At 39.1% G+C, this 24,323-nt stretch overlaps 1 protein-coding gene across 1 annotated transcript in view; it reads right to left on the bottom strand.

Moving 5' to 3' along the window:
* The window catches only part of CACNA1D (calcium voltage-gated channel subunit alpha1 D), a 157,734-nt gene extending 133,677 nt beyond the window's left edge, over window positions 1-24,057 (bottom strand). The window contains exons 1-3 of the mRNA XM_065749761.1: window positions 24,018-24,057; window positions 21,780-22,098; window positions 19,502-19,607 (exon numbers count right to left, since the gene is read on the bottom strand). Of these exons, the coding sequence (XP_065605833.1) occupies window positions 19,502-19,607; window positions 21,780-22,098; window positions 24,018-24,057 (465 nt within the window). The remainder of the gene's footprint in view (window positions 1-19,501; window positions 19,608-21,779; window positions 22,099-24,017) is intronic.
* Between the last annotated feature and the right edge of the window lie 266 nt (window positions 24,058-24,323).

Consider the following 24,323-nt stretch of genomic DNA (forward strand, 5'->3'; position numbering starts at 1 on the left):
ACAAGGAAATGAGATTAAAAAACAACCATCATGATCAGAAAATAATTTAAATATTTGTCGATTTAACTCTTTTTTAAATAGAGTCCAGTACAGAGCAATACAGAAACTGAATAAATTAGATTTTCATGTTAGTAATACTTAAATAGTGTTTGATAGCTCTAGCCAGATTAGGATTCCCTAACTTATACTATGAATGGTAACCAAAGCAATCATTGAAATCCAAAGGTCAAGCTGGAATATAAGGTCATGATCAAATATTCAAGAACCAGGGCAGAACTTGCTAAGAATTTGGTAAGAGAACTCAAGGGTTCTGTCAAAGTCTCACAGTGGATGAACAGGAAATAACTTCAGAAGTGCCCTCTCTTAAATTTCACTGCCTACCAAAGATACTGAGAAAACTAAATGGGAAACTGAAGCTTAAGAGACAATGGAGAAATGAAACAATTCTCTCAGTAGGCATCAACCAAACTGAAATAAAGTTTGTTTGTTTGTTTGTTTAAAGATCCTATTTAGTGTCAAGATTTTTTTTTGCCTTTTTGAAGTTCATTCTTAAATTCTGTGTTCATTTTGTCTTGAAATCTCATAATGAATAAACTACAGAATAAATCATAAGAAGAATACATTATGTGATTTTCGTGAAACGTTATAGAATGTCCAACATCAGTTTGATTTCAAATATGCTAGTCTTATGTTTACAGAAGAAAAATTAGTGCTACAATAGAGATGGTTCAGCCTCCATAACTGACTATAGCATCTAGACTATATGTACATATGGCATGTATGTATGGTTTCTACTATTCCTTGCAAATTTGGTTGTGATTTTTTCCCTTCCTTGAAATGAATCGTGCAATCATTAAGGGTGGAAAAGACCTCTAAAATCATGTAGTCCAACCATCCACCTACCACCAATAATGCTCGCCAAACCTTGCCCTTCAGTACCACTGAAGGACATGTTTCTTGAGTACCTCCACCGATGGTGACTCCACTGCCTCCCTAGGCAGCCTGTGCCAGTGTCTGACCATTCTTTCAGAGAAGAAAAGTTTCCTGCTATCCAATCTGAACTTCCCATAAGGAAACAGATGGAACAAGAAAACTAATGCTAATGTCAATTAAATGTAGAATTATCAAATAAGTTCTCATTTTAAAAGAGATCCAAGGACAGAATTGCAGGTTACATGTAAGCATCTTAACCTGCACAACTTCATTTAATAGGTTTTGACATCACAGAAGAGGCATCTGGCCATAAAACCTTGACGTTTGCTTACAAGCTATCTAGAAAACCCACATATGGCCTGAAGTTTTGACACAGACTAAAATTACCAAAAAGTTCTAGCCCAAAACAAAAAGCTTATATACCATAATTTCACATTTCTGAATTCTACATCCACTAAATTTCTTACTGGATATGACACTGACACCAATTCCATTCAAAGAGCCCAGTAAGGAATTCGTTGTTTTTTCCTTCCCCCCCACCCCAAACCAAAACTGGAATAAAGCATAGAGCTAGAGTTACAAGCTTGCTATGTAAGGTACAGTGTGTAAGATGCTGATGTGGAATAATAATAATAATAAAATTATGACAGCCAAGAAAAACACTTGAAAACTGCAGGCTTATTCTTCTAGAGGTAGCTGGCAGATTTGTAACAGATAACATTAATGCTAACGAGACACACAGAACTGTCTGTATTTTCATGAAAGGATAGACTACAAAGCAGGAATTCTCCTCAGCATGAAAAAGACTTTTCTGTAATGATCTTTGAAGTATTTATCAGCAATGAAAGTAACCCAGAGCACTTCTCTCTCAGCTATTATCTACTTCGGAAGATAAAAATGAAAGTTACAACTGACTGATGAGCCAAATGAAAATGTTCTTTTGAAAAATACAACAACTTTTACAGGCATCAACTTTCAGCACAAAACAATTGCCTCATTTCTTCTAAAGAGGAAGTTGTACTGAAAATAATTTATAGTAATAACTTGAAAAGATGAACTAACCTGCATTTTGAGGGAAAACAACACAAAAATACAAAGTACAAATGTTTAAGTGCTATAAAGCACTAATTAATAAAGAGTGGAGGAAAATGCATGCATTCTGTACTGTATTTCCCTTTTTTCAAGTAGCCTTGTAACTTCTGATGGAGAGAATTAGATCATTAACAGTATATACTGCTGCCAGCAGGAACATAACACCATTTAGCACCTGAATCTTACTTTGCTTTGTTCACACTTTACGTGGACAGAATATAGTGTTGATTAACTCATCATCAGGCTCCTATTTCCCCATGTCATTCCCAGCACACCTGTGGCCAGTCCAGAAGGGTGGTGAGACAGCAAGCAGCTGCTCCCACAAGCAGTTCAGTGTGGGGGCTTTCCTTAAGACCCCAACCCTGAGTGCTGCAAGGATAACTGAAATTTGTGGGCAACCCATACACAATTTTACTTCCAACTGTGCCATGCCAAAATAATCCATGCCCTGTAATGAAATAGTACAGGTAAACAGACCCAGCTAGTTCACTGATTCCTGGTCCAGTTTCCCACAGGATGTAAATTTACAGTCAAAGGCACAAGGCACAATTGAAAGAAATAATAAATAAGATTGCTCACTGAATCTGCAGGCCTTAGGCAAGGAATGTGGCTGCTTCTGAGATGGCTCCTGCCTTAGTCATCTGCACCACCTGGAGTCAAGGTCTCCTTCAACAACTCATAAAAGCTGTTATCATTGATCCAAAAACTTCTTAATGGAAAAAAAAAATTCTAAAACTTTTTTTATCACTGCTGTACTGATTACTAAATACTTCAATAGCTGCTGAACTGAGACCTTTTCAAGGAAATAGAACTATTTCCCAACAGATTTGAGCTAAGTTCAACAATTAAGGCAATAGAAAGAGACAAGAAGTGGTGGGAAAGAAAATTTGGCTATTCTACCCGAAGGGCTTCCAGTCTGAAAATAAATTAGAACAGCATGAAACCATTTTGACTCATCTAGTTGCATTAAAAAATGCAAAGCTCTGTTCTCTTTGAGGAATCATTCTGGATCGACATGGTATCATCTGTATATTTTCATAGAAACTTAGAGAATATACATATATAGTTATGTATGCATGCACACATACAGAGATACTCTACTGAAAAAGTACCAGTCTCACTGGTAACCGCTTCCTGCATAAAAGTGGCAGACTTCCAAAGCAGTAGTTCTAAGGATCTTATCCACTGAGGGCTTTCTGTGCATTATCTTGAGTTACAAACCACCAAATATAAAATAAGAAGCATTTATTTTATCTCCAAACAACCAGAAATGCTCCTGGCAAAAAAAAAAAAAAAAATAGAAACGAAAAGAAAAGAAAATGAAAAAAGAAAATTGGATGTGCAAGGAATTCATCTGCAATGGTATTAAAAACCAAAGAGATTTTCCTGAGTTTGTTTACCCAGCTTATCTTCATTTTTTATTCTGATGAGGTACAAAAACGTATCGTTTAACTTAAATTGCAACGAAATTGCAGTGCAGCATTTCTTTGTAAGTGGGAAATGTTCACTTTATTCTGGGAACTTTCCAAACTGCTGCCATAACCAAGGTAAATTTCAAATCATTTTCTAAAATATCTCATTGATCAAACTCTTGACAAAGGAAAAAAAAAAAAAGCAAGGAAAAAGAGTGGCAGAGAAAGGGAGATGTTGGCATAATTTTGTCAGTAAAGATACAGGCATGAAGCATGCACACCAAATGCCAAACAAAATCCCTGGTTTAACTTCTCGAGCTCAAAAGACTTTGAAGTTAGCAATTTTATAAATGAAGCACGTTCCCTGGGATTGCTGCATTGCTCCTTTGTTGCTCAGCATTTCTGCTTTGTTGTAGCTACCATTCTCACTCAGATCATACAAAGATTCTGCGTAACAAAGACAACTCTGGAAAAACAAATGTGCAGTCCACTCATCCTTACTGCCTTTCTTAACGAAGGACAGGATACACAACAGGTAACACCAACTGCTTGACAAGCTAAGAATAGTACGTACTCACTAAGAGGTCAATACATCTTTCTACATCCTGGCCAGGCATTTAACAAACAAAAAATATATGGTCTGCAGACCAAACAAGGGACCAGATAGCCAAGTTTGATACCTAAAAGCACTCCCATTCTGCCTTCCTGAGCAGCATCTCCAGTAGCAAATTTAGCACCAGTCATGAAAAGTACGTCCGAACAGGATTTCAAGGCTTGTTATATGAATATTTAGGAAGGTTAAATCAACCTTGGCCTCAGACAGAGGCTTCAGTCATCCTCAGTGGAAAACAAGAAAGTGGAAGGATTGCCATCATCCCACCTTCAGGGCTAGCAGAAAGACAGGTTTGTGAATCATAGTTGGAACACCGCCCTACAGGACTTCAATTCTTCTATAAAAGTCTGTTTTCATTGAGCAAAGAGACATATCCATACTGACTGATTAACTAGTTAAGCATGCATCAAGTAATATTGAGAACAACAGAAAACAACTTATAATAGATACTGCCTACTATTGACCAACTTCAGTCCATTTATGTCTTTCTCCATCTTGAGCAGGAATCGTCAGCTGCTTTAAACATCTTTTTAGACTGACAATATGCTATTGGCTTATAATACATATATGTTAATTTGGAAACAGAATGTTGTTTTCATACAAGAAAAGAAAACCATATACTGATCAGTAATAAAAAAAATAAAAATTAGACTTCTAATTTTAATAAAATAAAGTAGAAGTAAAATTAAACTTCTAATAAAAAATAGACAAGAAAATAAAGCAAGAAATACTTCTTAAATTATATCATTATTTTAATTCAAATATTAAGATGTCCAGAAGGACCAGAACTGTTCCAGTATCCCAAGCTACATCAACAGAGGGATGGCCATTAGGGCAAGGAAGGGAATTGTTGCCTTCTACTCATGAGTCCCCATCTAGCATACTATATCCAGGCCTAGAGCACCCAGCATGAGAGGGATGTGAAGATATTGGAACGGGCTCGTCCAGAGGAGGGCCATGAGGATGATCAAAGTGCTGGAGCATCTCTCCTGTGAAGAAAGGCTGAGGGAATTGGGCTTGTTTACCTTAGAGGAGGCTCTGAGGAGACCTCAATGCAGCCTTCCAGGACTTGAAGGAGCTTATAAGCAGAAGTGACTTTTACATGATCTGATAATGATAGGACAAAGGGAAATAAGTTTAAACTAGAAGAGGGGAAAATTTAGGTTAGATGTTATATGAATATTATTTTCTACCTAGAGAGAATTTGTGCAGGACTTGCAGGCTACAGTAGTACTATGGTGAAATTATGCATTTAAAATGAGAAAACTGTGGCAGCATGAAGTCTGCTGAAAAGTCATGGCTGACAGCTCTAGGTATTGTAGTAAATTCCATATGGATATTCTGTTTACTTGTGATATGAAAGAAAGATATAATATAAAGCTGTTACTTGACCAAGTAATCCTTACTTCACATTACAGGAGAAAAAATGCACAGTACAGAAAAATCAGACATCAATACAGGGCAGTGGAGTACATAAGAAAGTAACTCTCTTATTAATTAAGAAGTATCTGTTACAGTGAAAAAAAAAATCCTTTGCTAAAGAAACAATGAAAAAATTTTAAAAAGATTGCCAGAGAGTGGGAGACTGCTTCAAAATAGACATTTTTTTATGGATAATATGTCAGAAAATTTGTCTCATCTGAATCATCTTTAGAAAAAAGCATAACAAATGGGTAAGAAAGCATAACCAAATGATTTTCTCTCAAAAATTCTGAAGCAAATATAGCTTGAAACTGTTGAGCTGTTTACTGTATGCTTACTGTCTAAGTTGAAACCATCAAATATAAAGACCTTACTCGCTCAAGAACTTATTGAGATGAAGCCTGTGGGGGCAGTACCCATCTATTTATTTTGTTCCCTAAACATCCCTTATTGATCAGTGCTAGAGCTAGGATTTGGGAGTTGATGCTGCAACATAGTACAGTTGTTGTAGTGTTGTTCTTACAGCAAGAAAAAAGAAGCAGAGTTGCCTCCGAATGACCAAGTTCATTTTTTGGGCACATTCAAACATTCAAAAGAAATCTTGACATTTAACTTCTCTGAATAATTGCTATGTGTATATTATTAATAAAAATAACCTTTCGTTCTTTTTTAGAGGCATGAACATTTTTTAGATTTACATAAAAATCATATATGCAAACTAGAAGTCAAGCTCAGTACGATCACATTGCTCTATTTTAGGCTGATTTTATATACACAGTATGTTAAAATACAAACAAAATGGAGTATTTCATTCTGCCCTTTGGAAGATATGTGCCTGTCCAAGCTGAAAAGGTCTCCACAGACACTATGCACAATTAGGACAGCAGAACAGAGGCCAGATTTAGCCCTCCAAACTAAGAATTTCTAAGCATATCCTTGCTATTTCTTTCCATCATTCCCAGCAGTAAAGATCACTGGAAGCCAGATAGTACACATTTAACTGCTTTTACCACTTATGCAAAACCACAGCTAGCAAATATAAGCTTGATGGCTTTTTCCTTAAATACAGCACATTTGAATAGATGCAATACCAAATTCCTAAGCAATCATTAAAACATCACCATACATGAATGACAAATGCAGGTATAAGCCAAGCTATTGCTGAAATACAGAGAAATCATTCACTGATATTAACCTACTTTGAAACATTATTTTCATTATTGATATCTTACTACACATAAAAACATATCAGTATGGAAAGGAAAATTGCATTAGGAAGCACTATAACAAAATGTTTCTGATTCCAAATATTTTCATAGAGTTCAATACACATGTAATGCATAACTTATTGATTGTAGAATCATTCCTCAGCTTTTACCTCCCTAACACCGTTAATAACAGTATATTCCATCATGAAGCCGTGACATTTACAAAAAAGTCATCAACTCAGATTTTTCCCCTGACTTTTCTATAATTTTGCTCTAACACGCACTTGTCTATACACTTTCAAAGGTCAGTGAATTCTTCAGCCTGCTGCAGACCACAGCCTTTAGTATTTTGCTCTGAAGCAGTAATTGCTTATTCATTACCAGCAGGACCTACAGATTTCTCAGCTTATAGCCACAAATCTCCAGTACTCTGTGGCGTATACCTGTCAAATCTGTGAAAGTCAACTGAGGAAAAAGTATTTTCAGTAGTTTTTCATTCTCTAAATTGCCACTAGAAAGTTCATTAAGTTTACCAACTTGAAACTGTGCTAAACTACTGTAGAGGGACCATTAATAAGTACAGGTGAACAAGAAGCTTGTTGATAAACTCAAAGGGAAGAAGGAGGTCCATGAAATGCAGAAATAGGGCCTGTCCTCTTTGGAAGAATATAAGAACGCTGTCAAAGCCTGTGAGGAATGCAACAAGGATGGTAAGGTCCACTTAGAATTAAATTTGGCAAAGAGGGTAAAGGACATCAATAAAGGCTTTTTTAATTATGTCAGTAATAAAAGGAGGATGACAGATGAAGCAAGTCCACTAAAGAATGAGGGTGTCCTTGTAATGGGACACTGAAAATGTGAAGATATTGAATGCCTTCTTTGCTTCCATCTTTACTACTAAGGCTATCCCTCAGGAATCTCAGACCCTTGAGGTAAGAGAGTCCAGGGAATGAAAGACTTCCTCTTGGTCAAGCGGGACCTGATCAGAGAGCGTTTAGCCAAAAGCAGCATACAACATTCTATGGGCCCTGATAGAAAACATCCATGAGTGTTGAGAGAGTTGGCAGACATTAACTCTCTCTATCATTCTTGAAGTGTCTTGGAGAATAACAGAGGTCCCTGAACACTGGAGGATAGCCACTGTCACACAGGTCAACAAACTCAATTTTAAGTGGTGAGCAACAGTAGAACAATGAGCAAAGGGCACAAACTGGAATACAGGAAGTTCCTTACTAACATAAGAACAAAACTCTTCACTGTCAGGGTGTCAGAGCACAGGAACAGCCTGCTCAGAGAGGTAATGGAATCTCCTCTGGAGATATTTATGATCCACCTGGATGCTGACATGTGTAACCTGCTGTAGAAAACCTGCTTTTTAGCAGGGGCTTCGACTTTATTATCTCTAGAGATCTCCTCCAACCCCTAGAATTCTGTGATTCCATCAAGTGTACTGATGTAAGCTTGGAGAAAGGATAGCAAAACTCAGGTTCATGTTCTGAAGGTCCCTCTTTTGCCTTCACATCCAGAAAAAATAACATATAAAACAAATGCTTCAGGGTTATCTCATATGCCGAGTGTTACACTGTATTGCACACTGGTACACGGAATGTTGCTCATCAATTGAGGTAATGCCTCTTCTGGACAAATGTGAGCCCACACGTGTGCCTTCTCCCACAGAAACTGAAGTGTCTTGATTCTCAATAACCTCTCTAACAATTAGTGAAGGGCAAGCATCAGCACTGCACTCTGATGACGCAAAACTATGAGTGTGCAAGCAATGACTATAAAGAGACACCCCAAATTTTAAGTTCATTAATAGCTGTTAAGGTTATTCATCAGCTCGCATCCTCAAAAATTAGCTCAAAGAACAACAGATGAGCCTCCACTACTTGCCAAGACAAAAATTATATTGTTATCATGGAAATATCAACATGGAGCCTCCTGGCCTAGCTTTTATTCTGTGCCATAGTGAAAAATTTACACAAGCAAATAATTAAATTGAAGGGATCCTGAGCACACGGACTGACTGGGGTACTGGAGGTACTTGCTACGGGCCTGTTTTGAGAATACTGGCTAATAGACATGACACCTCTCAGTCACAAACTCTTTGAAATTCAACACTACAAACAGGAGTCTAGTACAAAATATTGACAATTTATAGATGTGCTAAAAAATGGCCATATTTACATTTTAAATAGTTTCATCCATTTGAAGTCTTTAAGGTTTCATATTTTCTTCCACATTAAACGAATTTGCATGCTTCAGAGTTTCTGCAACAAATTACCAAACTTTTAACTCCTTCCCATGAGTTAATATCATCTGGCTTTCAATTGGGCACAAACTCCATTCCTTTCCCTGACTCACAAAGTTAAAAAATAAATCTGTATGCCAAAGACCTCAAATGAAAATAATCAACTAATCATAAAATCTATTCCTTATGACAGGTGAAGCACTTGAGAAGGAATGTTAAATCTCTTTCATACTTCTATAAAAGCACACTCAGAGGTATTTTATGGTTTTAGTAGTATTTCACAATGTTGCACATGAGAAAGAATGATAACATTGCTATTTAATACTAAATATCAGAGTTTCAGCTGGTATTTCTGAAAATAGAATCTTGTTATCCAGAAAGCATGCTGTATGGGGTCTTGCAACAAGAGGCTGACACAACTAACCATTTTTGTAGATCAACACCTTGATTTAAATAAACCTTCAAAGACAAAACACATATTTTGAAAGTACACATTCATAAAGCAACATAGATAAAAATAATGCATCTTCCTCATGTTTCACCATATTCTTTAGAAATGCATTTATATTGAGAAGTTCTGTATGAAGAAAATTGATGCACTCTTGACAACTGAAAGGATTATCACTTCTATTATCATTAAAGAGTAGCTATTGTATAGAATCCATTAAGCACAAAGCTTTAAACCATCTCTTTATATATTTCTAGCACCCTCAGCCCAGGAGTCTATAATTTTAACTAACTTGTAGTGATCGATTTCCCAGAAGGTTACCTACTAACTCAATTGTAATTTATTTCTTCTGCACTTGTTTAAAAGCAAAGAAAACAAGTTTAGTGTGCTTATAATCCATGTTATGTAACCACTCACTGGATATCCTCTATTCAGTGAACACCCACGAGAGTCAGTGCCTCAAAATACACAGCAAATCTTTGCCTTCTTTTTGATTTTCATTGGAACTGAACAAGCACATTCAAGGCAATGTAACACAAACCACACACTTGTTCAAAGAACAGACTGACCTCATTCCAATTATTTATTAGAACGAGGTGCATCATACCACACTAAAATATACTATCGATGTGCACTTAGAACTCTAAGTTAGTTTTCTTTCCATTAGCCTTTTCAACTTCTTTTCTTCCAATACCTTTTGAAACACCCCTGTTCGCAAGCGTGGACAAAAGGGACAAGATATATCCTTACACTAGGTCTCTGTGTAGCCACTAATACCAATAATCAGCACTCCTTTTTTCATCTCAATTCATATTACTTGAAAAGAGTCTGTCTAATCCATACTTCAGCTGACGCGCTAACTTTACTCAGTTTCCACCAAAAATATATACACATATAAAATCCCATTAATCCTGTTTCACCTATGCCTGAAATTAGTTTCCTGACCTATACTTAATGCTGTACTCTTTTTATTTCATGCAACTTGATTTAAAAAAAATTAAAAAATAAAAGTTATCTTCCATTTTATTTGCTAGCCCCTTATTTGGGGCTAATATGTACATAATATTTAAATAAATAGCAACATTGCTGCAAAGCTTTCTGAAAATACCCTCCTTTTACACACATCAGGATCATGGTGTGATGGTCCTGATGTGTGTAAAAGGAGGGTATTTTCAGAAACAAATATGCTTATATAAACTGCCCAATTGCTTTGAATGGTACCTTCTGTGGCACCAATCACACCAATTGGACAGTTCATATAAGCATATTTGTTATCACTCACTATATTCTGCTTCCTGTTGCTGAACAGAATGCTGCCAGCCTTGGCTTTATTCACAGATCATCTATTCAAGGCACTCACTGAACTTCTCACCAAAACATGGGGAGCTTGTGCTACTAATACAACCCAGAAGATTAACATTTTTAGATACAAATGAAGCACTACATGTAAGCCTGCTGTATCTTCTGAGACATCTAATATTAACTCCCCCAAATTTTCTTTCCTACTGCTGTTTACCTAAATGTCACTGCTTTTGCTGTATCACTATGGGAACAGTGGCAGTTCCTTCTGTTCCTATATTGCCACCACCAATCATTTTCTCTTCCCCAAAATTTGCTGCCAAAATATTCTAAGTTCAACACTGAAATACAGCCTCTGACAACAAAACTAATGTTGAGTTCCTGGTGTTCACTATCAAGTCAGCCAAGTCGTTTCAAATTAAGAAGAAAATAAGGAATGCTTTTAAGAGAACTCCCAAGATCTCATTTTAGTTTTTATACAAACACCATCACCATATCTGAACACTTCACAGGCTCAAACTTACTCTTCCTTTGACGTCCTTTCAGAGTAGAAAGAAGCTTTTAAGCTGGAAACTAAAACACTAAAAATACAAAAAACCTGTCAAAGGACACACAGAAGTTGGGAGCAAACTTAAAATAATAAAAAATTAACTCCTGAATTTCTTACTCCCTTCTCTTTCTTGTCCATTCTGGCTCCAAATCTTTTTACCTCCTTAGCCAGAATAATTCAGTATTCCTGTTAGAGATAAGCAGCTCTGTTAGCATGAAAATTAATGAAGCCTTGTCCTTCTGCCTGGCATCAGCTGATTAGCTGTAATGTGACATGTCCTCCTGCCTTTGGGAAAAGAGGGAACACTGATTCCTCTCCTACTATTAAAAAAAAAAAGAAGAAAGAAAGAAAAAGAAAAAAAAAAAATAAGGAGGGGGGAAGAGGGTTGAAAAAACTTTGATATGTGGTTGTGCTGTATTTGATTGAAATCACATTCCCTCTGAAGTTTCAAAGAGCTCTGTTACATGTTATAAATCTCACGTGGGACTTCAAGAGTTTTTTTCCTCTGGCTTTTTTCCTTAACAGGAAGATCCTTTGAGGTCAGCCTTAGCTACACCACAGCTTCGATCCAACTACCTTTCACCCCTAGGAACACTCTCGCAGCTATACGGTACTTAGGGAAAACACAGCTGTGAGAAGCAGCTGATAGTCTCTACCACAGAGTACAAGGGCCTCAAAAACACAAGTGGTGACAGACGGGCCGCGGGTGCTCAGCCTACCTATGCTCAATCTGAATCAGCAACGGGAGTGTTACACTTGCAAAGCATCCACTCAGTTTCAGAGTTCAGGAAAACGTCTTCTTATTTTATTAGGAATACAGATGGCAGGCATTTTTTGTCTTAAGATGGAATAATGAGAAAATATCCACGACAGCGCAATCAAAACCAAATCACAAGCCACTAAAATAGCATGGTCTCTACTGAAATCATGCTCTAGGGCATTTCAGTTTGACACTGTCTCATTATAATTAAGACAAAATCTGAAAATTTTAAATTATCATTCAACTTATTACTCTAGCATAGACAAAATGTTTTGCAGGAGACAGAGCATGCTGCATTGCACTGAGCACATCTATCACAGAGACTTTGCACCTCAAAGTACTCATCTTTTTTTCTAGCAGTTCCTCAGAACACAAACTGTAAGCATCATTTTATACTTATAGATACAAAGTACTTTTTACTGATTTTTTTCTTTTTTTTCCTTGCTCTCTTGATACCACTGAATTAAGTCCTTGTTTAAAAGAACTATACAAGAAATAAATAATTCCATAAGCTGTTTTCCTTCTTTGATAAAATGTTATTTTCATAGTTAAGTTTTGAGCATGTAACTCAAGTCTTTAAATAAAGTTTGGCTTCAAAAGCCAAAAGCAAGAACCAAGATTTGTGATAAGAGTCACACTTGTTCAGTCAAGGCATTCTTCAGGGAGAATGGAACTCCAGAAGTACTTTTCCCTCATGAAAAAAGTGTAAAAAAACCACGAACATTAAGCTACAAAATCAGTGCTAACAAGTCAGTTTTACACAAGCATGGATAAGATCATTCTTTCAACATTTGCTGAAAGGAAGGCAGGAAGGAGGGAGGGAATTTTAGCTGTAATTCATCAAGTGAGTCTTTTATTGCACAGAACTACACAATAACCAAAAAAGACTAGCACTGAACAGCAAATGCACCCTAACTAACATTCTCCTACTATATCTATAATTCACTTAACCTTATTTCATGGTCCTGTCCTTCCAGATGGCCCAGCAGAAGTGAAAGGTTTTGGTGCTTAACAGCATCAAATGGTAAATCAAATCACACATCCAATTAACTATCACTGAAATAGTTCGTTATTAAACCTCAGCAAATTGGCAAATTCATTTTAGTTGATCTTAAAAAGGCACATGAGTCTTTTGAAGCAAGCACAAACTGGCTTCCAAATGTACCTAGAACTTCTCCATTTCTGCTCAAATGAAGCACTGGTGATTCCAACATGGTGACCAACACTTCCAACACGGATCCAAACTGTCACACTTCAAGACATAACACTCATCACATAGACAAAAATAAAGAAACAGGGTTGGAAGGGACCTTTAAGATCATCCATTCCCATCCCCTCTCTATAATCAGGGACTCCTCCCACCAGGCCTGGGTGCTCACAGACCCATCCAGCCTGGTCTGCATGGGCAGGTCTCAGTGCATGACATGCTTGAGGGGAGAAGTTGTTCAGGTTGACATCTCTGCTCTGCACAGTTTGTTTGTTGTTGGTTTTAAGTTTTGTAAAGCAAATAATATTTATGGCACTAAATAAATAATACTACTAAATACTACTACTACTACTTATGGAATGGCACCAGTACACGGCAACACGTAAAGATTCACAATTGAATGTATTCATTTCTTAAGTAAGTTTCAGAATCATAATTTTCAGGTTCTCTTTAGCATAACAGCTATCATCAAGGATTATAACTACATAATAGAATACCATCATTACATTTACTAATTTTTCCTAACATCAAGCAAGTTATTCACATGACTGACAAAGCAAACTGGTCTGTTCATATTTCTTTCAGAGCATTTATGAAACAACTTGTACAAACTATTGAAAGAGTAAGAGTACAAGAAGTACCAACTTCTCCCACTCATCCTGAACTCTTGAAACTTGACTGACAACAATTTTAATGTCAGATCTAAGTGATTTCTCACTGACCGTTCAGCTATTATAGTAACTAACAATGGTATATTTGGAAGGGCACAGTGTCATGGAGAGCAGCCTACACTTCAAAATTTTACAGACATACTGTAACTCAGCAGACAGAAAAGGCAAAAGGGGAAGGACTACAGCCCCACAGCATTTCCCAGAACAATTAAACTAAGAAAACCAACTTCTAAAATTGTGGCACTATTCGGTTTGGGAGACTGAATTTTGGCAATAACAGAAAAAAGAGCTTTTCCAGTCCTTTCTGGTATATGCTGTATCTCCCTAGGCAATTTGCCAGCAAAGCACTACCAGCAAACCTTTTTAAGGAGCGATGAGCCCTTAGTAGGAATTCCCCATAGGAACAAGCACGCAACTTTGAAAGTGGAAAAAACATTTTCTTTCAAACAGCAGTGATTAAGTACATCTTTATGTGGGGCCTCCTGGTTTGGATAACTCAACAGCTATATCCTACATTTAAAGATGGGAAATCATTTTTCTAGTGTCATTAAATAAAACTTGTTAGGCTCATTTTAATCTGTGCCAAAGTAGCCTGGTTTGTTATATTGGGGCACACAAGAATAGGAGTAATAAAGACAAGTCTGTGTTATTCCCAAACCACCACAGAACTGAGCAATCTTTCTAGCAGTTGGAAATTGCCAGTTAAACCTTGCTTACATCTTTCTTCCAGGAATGTCCCTTTTCCTAAGCCAGGGGAAGAAGCAAAATTGCTATTTCATTCACCACTAGAGATGGATTTGACATATAGCAATTCTCTCAATCAAAAAATAAAAATAAAAAAAATCAAGAACCAGCTCCACTACCATAGTAGACAGATGTAGAGCAGACAGAGTAGACCTAAGAGTTAGCTGCAGGACAAAGTAGATGTACTGTGCTAGCAATCCAAAACTTACGTTTTATTTTTAAGAGGTGTGCATTGCAACACAAAAGAAAAGTTTTCAGTCAGGTTGCTACTGTTGTTCAACAGTTGCTTCTTGTTTTTTTTAATGAGAAATAGACGTCAGAATAATCAGTGCACAGAAAAAAAAGACTCCGACTCCAAGGGGACTCAGACTCTGGCTGGGAGACTAGAAATGGCAAATACAGCACGTATAAGTACAATCTTAATGAAAATACACCACAGAACATTTAGCAATTCAACTGATTTCCACTTTTTAACCAGTTTCTTTCAAGACATTAAATGTGGTTAAAACCCATAGCATTCTACAGAACATGTTTCCAGATTAGCTATGTATAGCATAGCCAAGAGCAAGGTAAAATCCAAAAATCTTTTCAATGGGTAGATTAGTCAGTCATGTGGCCATAGGACTGACTGAGTCATGGGATTGCTAATGAGATAAGGATAGGAAGCCCGACAGGAAGCCTGACACCTTAAGTCAGGAGTTCAAATGGGTGAGTACTCTGCTGCTGTGACCTAGATTGAAGGCACAACAGTTCAGGGGCAACACCTAAATCTACTTAGAGAACATCTTTGCCTGAAAGAAAACACAAACAGTATCTTTCTGTAGCAGTACCCGTCACTATGGCTCTCCCCGTCCCAGCTACCTGGGAAAACTTGAAATAAATAAGGTATCCAGCTCACGAGTTCTGTAGGCACAGCTGGGAGACTTTTGGATGCAGAACCTCACCTTTTGAGAGAGCTCCCCACTGACAAGTGTAATCAGAAGCAAAGCTGAAGAATCCTGTTATTGTGGGCATAGAGTCTGCGATTATCACAAACTCAAGAGCTTTGTTCTCATGAGTTTGCACTTGCCAATTCAATGTAATTGATGCAAATCTCCCAAAATGGGAGCTTTCAATCTCTTAAGCAGAACAACTTCACCAGTGAAAAGCCATGGAGTCTGGTCACAAGACAGGCAATACATCCAAAGCAGGCTCAACTCAAATTTCAGGGGTTGAGCTTGCATAGATTCTTATTGTTCATGTTTAGTTAGTAGAAGAATTAAAACTAGAGCTGCCTTGATCACAACAGAAATGCAGACCCGTATTGCACCAGTCTGCTTGTGTGCTGTGAAGAAGTCAGGTGCTAGTCAATCCAATGGTAATGTAAGTAGGAGGCAAAGCACAAGGAAGGAAGGAAGAGAGAACAGAACACAGTGCAGCAGGATGACACAAGACGTACAAATTGAAGTGGGACAATGAGATAGAGCAAAGCATGGTGCAGGAGAGGACAAACAGAAGAGTAAATAGAGAGGGAAGCCAGAGAGCTAAGTAAAAGATAAGGAAAAGAGATGAGTGGGAAGTTAATGAAGATGAAAGACTGGAGGGAAAATAACAACACAGATGTGGATAAAAAGCAGAAAAGGAGGAAATAGAAGAAATACATATACAGGAAACTCTGTCCATCCAAAAACAGCTTCTTATCAAACTCAAACAAGAGACACTGCCAAAAGAACAGCTGAATCAAGAACAGAAAGTTCAGACCACCTGAAACTTCTGAAAGCTAATGTAAAAAAAAATAAAAAATTAAAACTTTAATGAAGTGGTGAGATTATGAGAGTTTCAGCAGGGAGTACACTGACCCTGTTCTGATGCAGGAGAAAAAGAAAAATCTGCCTTCAGAAGAACTCTGCCCGCTTGTGAAAATACTAACTGATTAAGGACTAAACAATTAAATTGAATTTGAAATCTAGCTGAATAGCTTTTTAAAGTTGATCAGACTGTACTGTGCCCTGTGCAGAATAGACAAGCATGACAGCTGCTCCACTCAAGGAAGAGAAGTTTTCTTCCTCCTGCCTCTCCTAGCACACACCAAAAGCATGTCAAGGCATTTTCTGGATACTTTCCCACAGAACACAGGACTGTAATACTGCTTAGTGGCCAAGCTCAGTTCATTCTGAGTTTAACTCTGTGCTCCTGATTTGTTTGAGATGCATTGTTTTGTACCATTCAGTACTAACATACCATTCTTAAGTGGGAATAAGGAGGACTGCGAGTTCACTGTGCGAGCAAAAAAGTTGTAGTGCACCCAGTACTTCCAGAGACCAGCCAAAAGGCAGAGCAGAACAAGTTCCATTTCTAGTTCCCACTTATCAGTGCTCCACTGTTTTCTGCCCTCTGGTACCATTGCACCCTCTTCCCATGGCTGAACACAGACTGCACATATTTTACCTCCGCCTTCCTCTAAATATAATGAAATGCAAATTAAAAAACACATAAGCCACTTCAGCTGATTCATAGAAAACAGTCAACCAATTCAACCCAATGAAGCAACATCGGTATACCTAATCCCTGAGAACCAAGCCCTGAACGGAATATCTATACACAAACTAAACTTCATAAAGCTGAGCTGTTGGGGTTTATGTAATAAGGAAGGGAAGGCACAGGAAGCAGACCATGCTCCTGTTCTTCAGTCTCTCCCCACAGGACAATAATGATGCAAATACTGAAATCTGTGCAACACCAATGGATGCCTACATCCAGACTAGGGAAAGAATGAAGAGACTGTGGGGTTGATGGCACCACAAGCCTGGGCTGGAAGTTGATAAGGAGAGTATCTTATTTCCATCAGTGTTTGAGTTTGAATTAAAGCAAGATCAAACTGGCAACACAGATTTTATAGAAGAGGAACACCCCTGAACGTCAGTGGCTAAAAATCCTCCCGTATTCATAGACTTAATAGCAATGTGTAAGATTTTGTGTGTTTTTTAAACTTTATAACTGCCACCTCTCTGCCTCGAACATGCATTTATATGTACACCACAAGAATCAGGAAATACATGCTGAGATAGGTTTCCAATTAAGCCCAACGACTTGTAAATCAGCTCAAGTACAGTATTGCTTCTCATTATACTTGAATCCCCACTGTGGGTTTAACAGAGGAAGTGGAGCTAAACTAGAAACACAATGGCAACAAGGTTACACGGACCCAGAGCAATGGTTAGTGTATTTAGTGACCACAGAGAAAGCCAATTCTTTCTGCCCATTACAGAGCAATTTACGTGGTTATATGAAGCAGATGGGATACACCTATACATTCCATTATATGGGTTAAGTCTGCCCCACACATGACAACACTTGAGCAAACTTAGTGAAATTACTCATAATTAACATCAGTATATACAAATTGCAAACCTAAATGGCAGAATTATCAAATTCTATGTACAATTGAGGGTGTTCAAGATCCTTAACTGGGGGTGTTCAAGCCCCTTTCTATTTAAAAGGAATAAGGATCTCTTACTAAAAAAATATAACATGCTTTTGGTCATATCAACATGTCCACCTACCCACGTTATTAAAAACATCAAGTACAAAAACATCCATTTCTTTCTAAACACACTGTAGAATTAGGTCAAATACGAGTCAAACAAAACAAATGCTAAAAACACTTATTTCAAAATTATTAGCTTCTGACACAAGTAGCTGTTTTGCCCTTTTCACGTAACGTTTTATGAAAGTAGTTATTAGCTGACTTCTTGGTGGATTGACAGCTATGGAGACTTGTGCCCTGAATTTCTCATGGAGGGAAAACTGAAGAAATAAAGACTACTGGTTGGCTAGATAAACAGCTGCATGATGTGTTCTTTACGCTGACCTCAATTATTCTACCTTCCACCAGCATTTTTTATTGTCCATATTTGCTTAATCTTCATGAACAGAATGTATATAAAATGGGTCATATGACTAGAATAATTACTTTTATGAAAATAAACATGCCTATATGCACAAAATGCACATACATCTTCATAAATAGAAAACCTCATATGAACCTAAAATTTCCTTTCCAAAGCAATTGAAAATTACCTGCTTCCTGACTTGGCATCCCTCCCCATCCCCACTCAAAAAAAAAAAAAAAAAATCACAGATTTTCAGGACTCATAGGACCACAGAGCTCTACTAACTATTTCAAAACACTGTTTAGAATAAATGAAACCATTATAATGTATTTCAAATCACCCTCGAGTGTAATAATATCTGTAAGACTTGGAGACGAGCAACTAAATTATTTTTCATTATATTTTCAAGTACAACACTGGTATCCTATTAGCTGAAGACATACAGCTCTGCAAATGAAGTATCCATTGTGTTACTATCCTTTTTCAAAACAACTTACAACAGCAGTAAGTGCTTTTAGAATTCACACTGATATTCTTAACACTTTGCTGTAAAGTTTTCCACCATTCTCTTTTAATAAAAGCTAGAATAACAGCTAAAAACATAGACAGCCAAACAGCAGCATTAAAAATTGAAAACAGATTGGACAAGTATATTAGGAAAGGCAGTAAAACTTCATAGGAATTGAAACAGACACCTCAAAAACAACAGGAATTCATACACAAGTTTTTATGCCAAATAAATATATACACACAGAGCATAACATTAAGGTACATTCTCTTCCAAAGGATTTCACCACTGAATGCATGATATTAAAATATGACATTAGAAAGTACGTATTAAAACTGAAAACAGAACAATTCCATATTCTAACTTGCATTTTTAATCTAAACTGCCACTGTATACCAATTTTGTTAATAAAATTATTCTACTTAATACAGTGTTAAACACTAGCAGCTAATCTTGACCGTCAAGATAAAACTTAAACATCAATATAAAACAATAACTCAAGAGTACTTACCAAATTATGATTAGTTGAATTAGAATCATCTTCTGGGAATGGGATGTAAACAGCTAAGGCCACACAATTGGCAAAAATAGACAGTAGTATAAATATGTCAAATGGTCTGGAAAATCCTGTTAAGGAATTAATGGATTCTGAGTATCTACAAACTACTAAGCCTAGTTCTCCTTTCCATTTCAACACTCAGAAACAGTTCTTCTTTTAAGGCAATCTTCAGACTGTTAAGTGGGACAAACATCTAATCACCATTGGTTATATCACTGTTTCACGTCATCTTCCAACACAACAATGTCTCAGTGTCCCCTTCTCTTTGCAAAAGCAAGAAAACTATTCCTCTTGCTGCCAGAGAGCTCTTCATTTTTCTGACGCTGGAACTCCTCAACAGTTTTGCTTTGGCCAGAACAGATGAAAGTTTGGGTGAGTAGAATGGCTAACAGAACACCATTCTTGGCTTGGCAGCCCTACAGGCTAGGAGGCTTTCACACAGGGTGACATGAAGTACAGCTACAGTTTTAACACTATGTCTGGATAACAGGAGTAGAACCCTGGAGCTACATTTCCTTCAGGTAAAAAACATATATTTCCTCAGATTTGTACCTACAAAGTTCATCCGTCAGCTTATCATCAACTTGCCTTTCCCTGAAAACTATAACATTATTTCCTCGTAACTAAAAAAATGGCATTATCCAGATGAGACTACTTGTAGGAATTCAGAAGGGAAATATTTTGAACCTCAGCTATGATTTTTACCTTTTTTTTTTTCCTGTTATCTCAAATTCTTAGTATGTGTCCATAAGGTTCCCATAAAGGACTGAGGGAATAGTATCAAATAAAATCTTTGTTTCTTCAAAAGAATACTTGTCAGTTTACAATATACTTTTTCTGAAGAAAACACCTATTAATCCCACATGCCCATTAAGTCCTTTTCAATTTTGTTTGTTGGCAACACAAAGTTTGCCACCTCCATGGCTGTTTTACGTCCATAAAAACCTATGAATATCAATCGTGACATTGCACACACACACAAAAAAAAAGAGCACCCATCTTAATACGCAGCATTCTCCAGACTGAAATGAACAAACCACATCAGTGCAAGAGTTACAACCTTGTTTTATGACATAGTGCTACTGGGACCAACTCAGCCCTCAGTTATTCTGCTTCAGAGTCACAGCAATTTAATTCAACTGACCTTAGCCAAGGAGAGGCCAATTTACTGAAATTAGTTGGACTTCTACCAGTTTAAAATGAAAGTAGAATCTGTTTCACTATCTTTAATTATGTTCAAAGAATTGAAAAAACAAGCCCTATAAATGAGAAACATTTCATACTGCCAGGATGGGTGTTCTGTTTAAAGTAAGAAAATGAGTTTTTCTTTGGTAATGTACTCTCCTGAACAGCTATTTCCTGCTACAGGAATGTTGCCATAGCTAACAGGCAAACATTTCTCTCCTCGTACCTCAACAAACCTTTATCTTCCATTTCCAACTTTGTTCTTGAGAGTTAAACAATATATCATATCTGTATGATATTACTTCTTCAAAAGAAAGCCACAGACTTTGAAATCACAACCACTGAGACAAAAACAAAACAATCCTTCCCAGCGTGCACAGCACCCCGAGCTGCAGCAAGTGTATCTGGTCTCCTATCAACAGCCACACATGCTTCCAAATATTTGATGGTAGACTTGTAAAAGTTGAAAAAATGAATATAATTCAGGCACCTGTCTGCACCAACAGTGAATCCTAAGCTTAGCTGAGAAAACCTCAGTTTTAGCAGTTGGAAAATACAATTTTTAAATGATTTCTACATCTGGCCCGTTTGCCCTAATAGTAACACATCTGAGCACAAGATGGAAGATAAGGGTTTGACATCTTAGACCATCTCCCAGTAAGTACTGCTGGATTCGTGTTAAGTATTAAACCCCATTTGTAATAATAATGAGCAGAATATGGAGATTTGATGGAATATAATGCAAGCTTATAAATTCAGAAAGTTAAATTCTGAATGTGTTCCCTTTCTCCCCTAAGAAAAAAAGCAACACCTATGAGTTCTTCCCTGATCTGAGCTACTTACTTCAGTGAAACAACATTCTGTGTTATTATGACATTGAGCAGGAGCTGTTTATGCCAAACTAGCTACTATTAGTGTTAATGAGAGTTACACACAGGTAAGAGAGGTAAGGTGTTAGCTATGACGCTATCGGAGACACTGAAAGACAAACCTAAAAAAAAAAAAGATCAACATACAGATAAACTGAAACTGCATCAAAGGATACTTCCATTCTACTAGACTAATGCAGGCTCTTCGTATTGGGTTGTTGAGGGATAAACAGAAAAGGGCACGGGGTGGCCGACTATTAGATGTATTACCCTGTTTTTTGCTCTTGGCATATTGCTGGCGTTTTCTTTGGGACAGAGATCCTACAGGCTGGGCTGTGGTGGTACTCATATTTTGGGCAGCCTTTGCTTGTCTAGCAGCATCAATTGCAGCTTGCCAAGACAGAACAGTTTGCTTGGATGGTGCTGAGCTGTTGGACTGAGTAGCTGGTCCGTCACCAGGGAGAGGAATTCTGGTGCTACTTGCATAGTTCGCCTCTGTGAGAGAAAAGAAAAAAAGAAAAACTTGTTTATAACTTTTTATGCTACAATGTGTCACCCTGTTTTTGATGAGAAGATTATTTTAAGACCTCTTGATGGTGTGATGCCTATATATGTGCATATACTCATGCTCTGCAGTGTGTATATATATATATATATATATATATATATGACTGTAGGCAAATAAATACACGTACACGTAATTGAACATATATATGTATGTATATATGTGATTGAACAGTAGCCAAAAAGGCTCAGGAATCAACATTATAACTTCAAGCTAACTGTAAGTGTCAAGACAAGTGCTTCACCAACACTTTGCATTTTGAGTCTTCCACTTACTACATTCCTTACAGACTCGATAGCAGCTTTCCTGTCACCATGTTTATCCAGTGAAGCATACCTCCTCCTATTGACCAACTCTGCTGCTGTACCTCAGGGTTCAGCAGAAAAAAACAGTCATTTCAATTCCTATGTTTCTTTTTTCAGTGGAAAACAACCAATGCCACCTTCCCAAACAGACAAACAAAAAGATTCAAAGATATCCTGTAAGCAAGTCGAATTTCACCTCATCCTGTGCTCTCACAGCAGAACGCAGGGATGCCTCCCACAAGTGAAAATCCCATATTTCGTGGTGGTAAATACATTGCTAACGCGGAGCTACACCCCTGAAACCGCTGGAAAGGAATGCTTCTTTACGAGGTTTCGCTATGTAAAGCGTACCTTCTACACAACGTTTTTGAGCTCTTTTTATTTGGATGGCAGCAAGGAAGGCACAACGCAACCTCCTCGCACGGATCTCTGCTCCCGAACGGAGCAGCAGAGCCGACTCCTACATGCACCTGTAGGAAGGAGCAGCTCCTAAGTGAAATTCAAAACTTGGAGACGCCTGGGTGGGCAGAACATGGAGGAACGATGGCACAATCCACGCGCCGGGAATCAGGGTTGGCAAGCGGAACGGATCTACCCAGGCAGGAGGGGAAGATAACTCCCCAGAAACCGCCGCTCGTCGAATAGGGGAACACAGCCCTCCCATTCCAGACGGTGGGAGCGGAGATAACGGCAGCGACGCGAGAGCCCTGAACGTGCGCCGACGTGTGGGAGCCCGGCCCCGCCGCTCCGTGCCCGCGCGAGGGGCGGCCGCGGGGGCTCTAAAATGGCTCCCGGGGCGGCGGGGTCAGCGCGGGGCCGCGGCCGGCCCCGGGTGAGGGGGAGCCGGACAGCCCCCACCGCCGGGCCTCGGGGGAAAGGATGCTCGGGGGCGGCGGTGCCGATGTCGACGTTTTGTGAAGGATTCCTGCCCTCCCCCCATCGTTTTTTATTTTTATTTTTTAATTTTCTCAAGCAATTTGACAGCATCTCCCCCGCCTTCCGCCTGTCCCCTGGGATGCCGTGCAACGTGGTTCGGCGCAAACCTGCCGCCGATCGACGCATCTAGCTGTCATCCTCCTCATAGTGCTGGCGAGCGAAACAAAGCCCGAGTGCCGTGCTCCCCGGGGAACCTCTGCCCCCGGCGGGCACGCAGCCACGGGCTCGCGGCTCATGTTGTGGGAGGGGGGGGAAGAGTCGTCTCAACGCGGCAGGGGAGGACGTGCGGAGCCGGCACGGGACCGGCGCAGCCCCGCGGCCGCCCGCCCCCAGCGCTGTGCCCCCGCACCCGGATCGGAGCGGCGCTCGCGGAGCCGCGCACCCCGCAGCATCCCGCTTCCCGACGAACCTCACCCCGCGCCCTTCCCGCTCCCGGCCCCTTCCCTGAGCACGGCCGCTCGCCCCCTCCCCACCCCAAACCCACCCCGGCCCCGACGCTTCCCCTCCCTCCCTAATCCCTGTCTCCCAAATCCCTCGCAAATCCTCCCCCGCGCCCCCTCCCTCAGCCCCGGGCACGCCGCTGCCCTTGCTGACCGCTCCGCTCCTACCTTCTGGGTGCTGCTCGGGCTGCTGCTGCTGGTGATGCATGATTCCCACTTTCTCCGGCGCGCGAGAGGAAAAAGAAAAAAACCCAGGGCCGAGACGGCCCCCGCCGCCCCGAGCCAGGTGCGCGCTGCCCTGCGCTCCGCTACCCGACCCCCATGGTAGCGACTAGCGACGCGCGAGGGGCTGCTCCCGCTCCTCCTCCTCCTGCCGCTGCTGCCGCTGCTTCGCCGCTGCCAAATCCCTCCGAGTTTGGGCCAACATGACACTCACATCCGGGTGACACGGGATCTCTCCATCCCTAGCAACCC

This window comes from Cyrtonyx montezumae, unplaced genomic scaffold (genome assembly GCF_038088225.1).
Source record: "Cyrtonyx montezumae isolate F1298 unplaced genomic scaffold, pur_monq_1.0 scaffold_6, whole genome shotgun sequence".
Classification (NCBI taxonomy): domain Eukaryota; kingdom Metazoa; phylum Chordata; class Aves; order Galliformes; family Odontophoridae; genus Cyrtonyx; species Cyrtonyx montezumae.